The sequence below is a fragment of the Lampris incognitus genome, chromosome 3 (genome assembly GCF_029633865.1).
Source record: "Lampris incognitus isolate fLamInc1 chromosome 3, fLamInc1.hap2, whole genome shotgun sequence".
Classification (NCBI taxonomy): Eukaryota; Metazoa; Chordata; class Actinopteri; order Lampriformes; family Lampridae; genus Lampris; species Lampris incognitus.
In genome coordinates, this window is record NC_079213.1 from 53,420,967 (window position 1) to 53,429,060 (window position 8,094).

The following is an 8,094-nucleotide window of genomic DNA, read 5'->3' on the forward strand; positions in this document are numbered from 1 at the left end:
ATCCACAACCTAGGATCTTAAATCTGTTGTTAGAGAGTTGGGCGTCTATCTACAGCAATGATGGAGCAAGCCGCATAGTTCCAAAACAAGCAAACCAGTATGACCAAACAACAGCTGGCACATCATACCATTTACATTAGCCCGTGTTAACAGCTGTTCCTCTTATCGGCCTCTAAAAGAGGCAATTAAATACAATTAAATGTGTAGGCCAATATGAAAAAACAATGCAATGATCAAGGACAACAATATTTCCTAATAACTCCCAATGACGTCATCGGCTGTGCACGGGTGTGTAAAGGTCTTGGTGATCTTTCACGTGATTCTTACTGTAGGTTCTCACGTAATCAGTTGGTTCCCTTGAATCTATTGAGTGATAATGTTGTTTGGGGCACCCAATGGTTTAGGTCCACTCAACCTATCCTTGACATGCAGTTAGTTTATCGATAAATATCACATTACACATTACTATATCATCAGAACATTTGTGAACAGTAGGCAACCACTGACAGACAATAAAAACTTGATTAATTCCCTCATCGTTGCAAGAGCAGGCAGAGTAAAAATGTTCCAACGGCGCAGTGCAGAATTGAGAATTTGCGTTGTGGTGGTCGCTGTCTGAAGTTCACAAACAGTAACTAACTTGGCCATCTAAATCCACATGCATATGAATTTGTCATCTTGATTAACATGTATTTACTTTCTACACAGGCAGTATCCAATGTAGGCTATAAGTAAAGGCTGGGCACTCGTGGTGTGGACAGCTAAGCATGAACACGCAGCAACCATCAATCTCAGCACACGACGAAAACACACAAACCTCCTCACCACTTTCCAGATTGAACGGTAAGAGTATGCCCCAAGTACCTCATTGTCCTGTCTCTCTGCCATGCTTTGTATCGCATCACTTGCGAGGGACGACGGACACCGGGGATGGTTTAACACAGACCGGATAGCTTCGTCTCGTTTCTGTGGGGGGAACAAGCTTGCTGCACTAAACTTTGTTTATTTGGTTAAGACGCATGTGACCTGGAAGTGTCGCCGCTTCCCTTTCCACGTCGGGAGACGCCGTTGAAAAGCATTACACTGAAAATAGCAAATCTGCAACCGGCAGTTTATGTGAAGTAAAATGTGCAGCCCTGCGGTCTCTATGCTAACAGACAATATCCAAACTCGTCCGGGGACAACGGATGGAAATCAAAGTTTTGACACAAACAAGCGTTATGTTGCGATTGTTATGTACTTCCGGTGCGCCTTGGGGTCATAGATGCTGGACTTGCGAGATGCTACGTTCGGATGTACCTCTCCCGTACGTGCCTTGTTACTCCGATGTGTCAGTATTTCAGAACGACAGCTTGCGGTACCGGCCACAGAACCGTGTAAAGTGTAGGAATCCCAAAGAAATGAACGTAGCCGAAATGTTTCCGGTACCGCTGCGTTAAAGCGACTGACGGATGTAACGTAAATAAGTGTCGCACGTCGATGTCGTCATATTGCGCGCGACGAGTCGTGTTGTCCACGCTGTGCGTGTTTAAATATCGCCTTCCTTATCGCTGGATCCCCCCCCCCCCCCATAGCTTAGAAGTCATGGAGAAAAAGAAAGGAAATAAGACGAAGATCAAAGACCCGAACGATCCTGTCAGAAACTTCGAGAAATGGAAGAAGAAGTACAACAAGACGAAAACACGAATCAAGACAGAGAAGAGACATGTGAGGAAACCCGAGTGGCAGACGGAGAGGGAACATATCGATAAACTTGTCAGCAAGTACAGCCAGATAAACCCGCAGGACGCTGTTAAGTTTTCAGATTTTCCCATTTCCAAGAATACTTTGAGAGGTTTGCTTGATGCACAATATCGACTACCAACTGAGATCCAAAGACAGACAATTTGTCGGGCTTTGCAAGGAAAAGATGTGCTTGGAGCCGCGAAGACCGGTTCTGGTAAGACTTTAGCCTTTCTCATCCCAGTGTTGGAGTGTCTGTATCGACAGCAGTGGACTGCCATGGATGGCTTGGGCGCCCTCGTCATCTCTCCCACAAGAGAGCTTGCCTATCAGACCTTCGAGGTTCTCCGCAAGGTAGGCAGAAACCACGAGTTCTCCGCTGGACTCATAATCGGCGGAAAGGACCTAAAGAACGAGTCAGAGAAAATTCATCGGACCAACATTGTAATCTGCACCCCAGGCCGGCTGCTTCAACACATGGATGAGACAGCCAGTTTCCATGCTTCCAGCCTGCAAATGCTTGTTCTGGATGAAGCAGACCGCATCTTAGACATGGGCTTTGCGGACACCCTCAACGCCATTGTAGAGAACCTTCCCAATAGCCGCCAGACGCTGCTATTCTCAGCTACACAAACGAAATCAGTCAAAGACCTTGCAAGGCTCAGTCTCAAGGACCCCGAGTACGTGTGGGTCCACGAAGGGGCCAAGTTTAGCACACCGGCCACCCTTGAGCAAAACTATGTGGTGTGTGAGCTTGACCTGAAGGTCAACATGCTCTACTCCTTCATCAAGAGTCATCTACAAAAGAAGATCATGGTGTTCTTTGCCTGCTGCAAGGAGGTGCAGTATCTGTTCAGAGTGTTCTGCCGTCTGCGCCCGGGTATGCCCATTCTGGCCCTTCATGGTAAGCAGCAACAGATGAAGCGGGTAGAGGTCTACAACAGCTTCCTCCACAAGAAAAACGCTGTGCTCTTTGCCACCGACATTGCGGCCAGGGGTTTGGATTTCCCTGCTGTGAACTGGGTGCTGCAGTTTGACTGTCCAGAAGATGCCGACACATACATCCACAGAGTGGGTCGTACTGCAAGGTATAAGGAGGGAGGAGAGGCCCTATTGGTGCTGCTGCCATCAGAGGAGAAGGGCATGATTGCTCAGCTCCAGGAGAAGAAGGTCCCAATCAATAAGATCCAGGTGAGCCCATATAAACCTGTTTTGTGTGTGTGTGTACATGCAAATGCAATCAGGTCAATCAAATTGCGTTTTTATAGCATTTTTATAGCTTCAACAGGAACTCAAAGCGCTTTACCATAAATTAATTCACACACACACACATGCAAGTTTGGCCCTGCGTGGGTGGGGGAGTGGCGGTGGTTAGCATGAGCTGGTGCTGCTGAATGGGGAGAGGCTGCAGTTTGATGTGCAGCAGGGTGGGGCAAGACTGGGGGTGCAGCGGTGGAGGGGGCGGTGGAGGTGGGGCAGCAGAACTCTGGTAGTGCAAGCTGTGGGAGATGGTCTGCATCAAGTGCTGGGAACCCTGAGCATAGGGTGATGTGACAGCAGGCTTGAACCCAGGGAAGAGCCTGGCTGCTGTAGTGCTCTGGTTGGGGAAATAAGTGGCTGAAGCTGGGGATGCGGGAGGGGGAGGTGGCAGCGGGATGCTCTGGGTGTTATACTGGGGGAAGGGGATGGGACCAGTCTGGAGTTGGATTTGGTCTTGAGGCTGTGCCTCAAGCCCAAATACAAAGAGCTCAAGTTCAACAATTTATTCAGTGTGTTGCTCATAACTGTGGTTGGTTTAAAATAATTACACTGATTGACTGTTATTAATTTGCTGCTTGCAGGTAAACCCTGACAAACTGATGACTGTGCAAAAGAAGCTGGCAGCCTTCCTGGCCCAGGAGAAGGAGCAAAAGGAAAGAGCCCAGAGATGTTTTGTTTCATACCTGCGCTCTGTTTACATGATGAAGAACAAAGATGTATTTGATGTGTTTAAGCTCAAGATTCATGAGTATGCCCTCTCTCTTGGCCTTGCTGTGCCTCCCAGGGTGCGTTTCTTAAGTAAAGCTCAACAACAGAGGGCCAACAAGGAAAAGCAAAGACAGGAAGAATGCCCCAAGGAAGATAGAGAGCTCGAGAGCTTTAAGGCAAAACTAAAAGGAAAAACAGCAAGCCAGTCCACTGCAGAGGAAACCGGCACAGAAAGCAGTGAGGACACTGGTGAGGAAACAAGTGATGAACAAGAAGTGGAGGAGGAGGAGAAACTTAAGATGTTACTGATTGGTGCCGATGAGAATGACGAGGAGGAGGAGGAGGATCTAAGGGACTTGGACCTACTGACAGTAAAGAGGAAAGATGTCTTCAGTCTGACTGAAGATGAGAATGAGGAAGAAAGCTTGGGCAGTCAGAAAAAGAAACCCACAAAAGAGACAAAGTTCAAAGAAGCCAAGAAGATTCTGAAGAGAAATTACAAAGTCAACACGAAAGTGACTTTCACTGACGAAGGGGAGGCAGTACAGCAGTGGCCACCAGTTCAGAGGTCAGCAGTGCCAGTGACTGCCGAGGAAGATGAGGAGATGATTTCGGGTATCAACGTGGAGAAGGCCAAGGAGAGACTGAAGCGTGAGGATCAGGAGTATGACAAGGAGGAGTACCGCCGCAAAATCAAGGAAAAACACCGCGAGAAGAGGCTGAAGGCTAATGCTGCGAGAAAGGCGGCTAACAAGCAACATATCGAGAGGTCTGATGAGGAAGAAGAAACCGTGGCATACCTGGCCAGCGAGGGTGAAGCGTTTGACCCCAGCTCACTTCCTGACCCAGACGAACAGGGCACTGACCTAACAGAGCAGCAGAGCAGCCCTGCTGGAGGCGGCCGGAAACGCAGCTACAGCGAGAGCAGTGAGGAGGAGGAGGACTTCACAGCGGAGAAGGCAAAGAGAGAGAGGCATCATGTTAACATGAGCATAGTCCAGCCACTGGACACTGGTCTCTCTTTGGCTGAAGATGAGGAATTGGTGCTTCGTTTATTGGGGAACAAGAGCTAGAGCTCTCAAAATGTAAGATGATGTAAAATTTGAGATTGCAGCACCTGTTTTCACATTCTGCTGTATAATTTAATACACCCAATGGCAACAAGTATCAAATTTGACATCTATGAGCCATATTTTCTCTGATATAGATGAAATATTTATGGTTCAGTTTGTTAGATTGTTAGAGGAAAAACATCAGAATCATATATATATACACTATTTCACATTGAGAAACCAACGTCTTGCCTCTCTGTCTTGCAGTATTTGTAGTTAAGTATAGCAAAGCACAATGATCATTATAGATTTGTTGGTGGGAGGTACCTCTGGAGGCAATGATTTCATGTTATCAGCATTTATTTGAATTATTTACCATATAAAAGACATGCATGTTAGGGTTAATACTCCCATCTGTGCCCCTGAGCAAGGCATGGTGAAACAAACTGGAGTTGGTCCCCGGATGCTGCACGGCGGCTGCCCACTGCTGCCAGCTACACAGCTACGATGGCTTACATGCAGAGAGGGATTTCCCCACGGGGATCAATACAGTAAATCCAGAAAAATATTGATATTGTTGTAATTTAGAGTGATTTGAAGGTCGTCTAGCAAAACTTGACAACATGGTAAAACTTGTACCTACAGACACAGTGTGTCTACTGCATAACTTGGAAAATTCCGTAGTGACATCATGACCTGTTAAATAAATTAATATCACAGACTTTGAATCGCATCATGTTATATCCTACACCAAGTATCCAACAGGAAGTACTCTGAACTACCACAAAGTTGACCTTAAGTACCACAGAGTGTACCACGGCTAACGTACTTGTAGACTCGAGCTGCTTTATGTTAGAAGTCCTGTCACGCTGCAGGCCATAAAAAGCGTAAATGAGGCAGTATCTTCATCAAATGTCCCTGTTGTCTACCTCACTGGGATGACTCCTGTTTATTCCTCACACATCTTGCATTTCTGCTTTATATCGTTTGTGTGTGGAAGTGTCCTACGCTGACTTCCTGGCAGCGTGTGGGGTGTGTGGATGGGGAGGAAATGGTAAAACCTTCACAGCCGTCCAGCAGGCTTTTCTGTAGAAAAGCCACTTCACTGATGACAGAGAATTGTTATCACAACATTCTCCAGCAAGCTTAAAACTCATTTTTCATGATCAATATTCTGCTTTCCAGATTGTCATATGTCTGTTGTGTATCTGCCCCCCCCCCCCCATTTGTCCTAAGAATTGAACTTTAGCCACTTGTTTCTTGGGTCCAGAAGGCTGGGGCATAACATTTTGCTATACAATTTTTTTTTTTGGTAAAAATAAATCACCTCCTGATCCAAGATCACTTTGTTAATGCAGCATCATTTCCAGTGTAGCAACAGTTTCCGACACCCAAGTAAGACTCAGCACTGACTCAGAAGGTGTGCTGCAGGGGCACGTCTGTGCACATCATCTGTCAGTGTTGGGGGGTGTACGGTGCGGTCTCAGAGATGCCCTGGCTCTGTGCCAGTGGAATGGAGTCAGACTTTTAAGAGCTTCACATATGACATTTGTGTAAGATGCCTTTTCACGGGAAGAGTTTCAAGAGAATAACGAGTAGTGCGTCCGGACAGCAGCAGGTTCAGATAAGAGGCTTGCTTCAAGCGTCGCCGGAGTTGTGTCTGCAAAGCTGGCCTTCATCAACGACACGGCTTATAACGAGTCATCCTCACAAGGCATTCTGAAAAAGCACCATCCAAACCTCACAGCAAGAAGGTCCTGGGTTCGAGCCCCGGGGTAGCCCAACCTTGGGGGGTCGTCCTCTGTGTGGAGTTTGCATGTTCTCCCCGTGTCTGCGTGGGTTTCCTCCGGGTGCTCCGGTTTCCTCCCACAGTCCAGAGACATGTAGGTCAGGTGACTTGGCCGTACTGAATTGTCCCTAGGTATGAATGCGCGCGCGTGTGTGTGTGTGTGTCGGCCCTGTGATGGCCCGGCGGCCTGTCCAGGGTGTCTCCTCACCTGCCTCCCGATAAATGCTGGGATAGGCTCCAGCATTCCCACGACCAGGATAAGCGGTTCGGATAATGGATGGATGGACCACCCAAACCTAACTTCTGACTTCGCACTTTAGAAGACAGGCTGATGGAAATTGTACCATGCTACATCTGCTGCCTGCTTTGGGACCAAGAAGCTACAAAAACATATGAGAATCCTTGCAGGCTGCAGGGATGCTCCACTAGGCTCCACATAGGATGCTCCACTAGACTCCACATAGGATGCTCCACTAGGCTCCACATAGGATGCTCCACTAGGCTCCACATAGGATACTCCACTAGATTCCACGTAGGATGCTCCACTAGGCTCCACGTAGGATGTCCCACTAGACTCCACGTAGGCTGCTCCACTAGACTCCACATAGGATGCTCCACTAGACTCCACGTAGGATGCTCCACTAGATTCCACGTAGGATGCTCCACTAGATTCCACGTAGGATGCTCCACTAGGCTCCACGTAGGATGCTCCACTAGACCCCACGTAGGATGCTCCACTAGGCTCCACTTAGGATGCTCCACTACAGTGGCTGCAAGCTGTCGCCACTGAGTTAGAGGAGCATCCTACGCTGTAGGGCATGCCGGACAAAAATACTGTACTCCTCTCTGCCCATGCAGTGGGTGAATACAAGTGTTACCTGAAGTACTCAGATGTACACTTGCCCTTTTTGTCCTCGTTGCTGTGCAGACTATCCCCATTCAGGGCCATGTTCCACCAGGTTAGCAAAAGGCACAGTGTGTTTCGTGTGTATATGTGTACGCTCAAGTGTTGTACTTTGTCACATATATATATATGTGTGTGTGTGTGTGTATGTGTGTATATATAATATCATATTATATTATGTTATATTATATTATATTATGTTGTGGTACTTTATTGTACATTAGGGTATTGTGCTATTTTAGGGAACATTGTCGTATTTTTTTTTTTGTGTTCCACTGGGGCACTTTGACTAACATTTTGGTACTGTGGGGTGTTTAGTAGGAACCCAGCTATAATTTAGGACCAACGACATTTCAGAGTTGACCAGACGCTGGGTTGAAGGCAACAGTGCACGGCTGATAACTCTTAAGTGAATTACAAGTTACCGTTAAAACTGTTCAACAAGGACACGAAATTGTGTTAGTCTTCATCCTTCCTGTCCAAAAGACAAATGATGATTTTAGGCTGCACTTTAAAACCCGAGAGGATGCAGATTAGCAGGTCAGTAGTCTTCAAACTGGTGTTGAAAATGTCCTGGTTGTTTTATTAAAGTCTGCAGACTCGTGCATGAGTAATTTTAAAGTCTTCTGCCCATTTTGCAACTTAAGTGATGCTTCAGT

At 47.0% G+C, this 8,094-nt stretch overlaps 2 protein-coding genes across 2 annotated transcripts in view; one reads left to right on the forward strand and one right to left on the reverse strand.

The window, feature by feature from the left end:
• szt2 (SZT2 subunit of KICSTOR complex) overlaps positions 1-1,136 on the reverse strand; it is a 176,826-nt gene extending 175,690 nt beyond the window's left edge. The window contains exon 1 of the mRNA XM_056276743.1: positions 865-1,136. Coding sequence (XP_056132718.1) covers positions 865-888 — 24 coding nt within the window. The 5' untranslated portion in view covers positions 889-1,136. The remainder of the gene's footprint in view (positions 1-864) is intronic.
• A 439-nt stretch (positions 1,137-1,575) lies between these two features.
• Positions 1,576-6,071, forward strand: ddx10 (DEAD (Asp-Glu-Ala-Asp) box polypeptide 10). Its single transcript, XM_056277320.1, has 2 exons — positions 1,576-2,913; positions 3,564-6,071. The coding sequence occupies exons 1-2, from the start codon at positions 1,585-1,587 to the stop codon at positions 4,761-4,763; spliced, it is 2,529 nt and encodes an 842-aa protein (XP_056133295.1). The 5' UTR covers positions 1,576-1,584; the 3' UTR covers positions 4,764-6,071.
• The last annotated feature ends 2,023 nt before the right edge of the window (positions 6,072-8,094 follow it).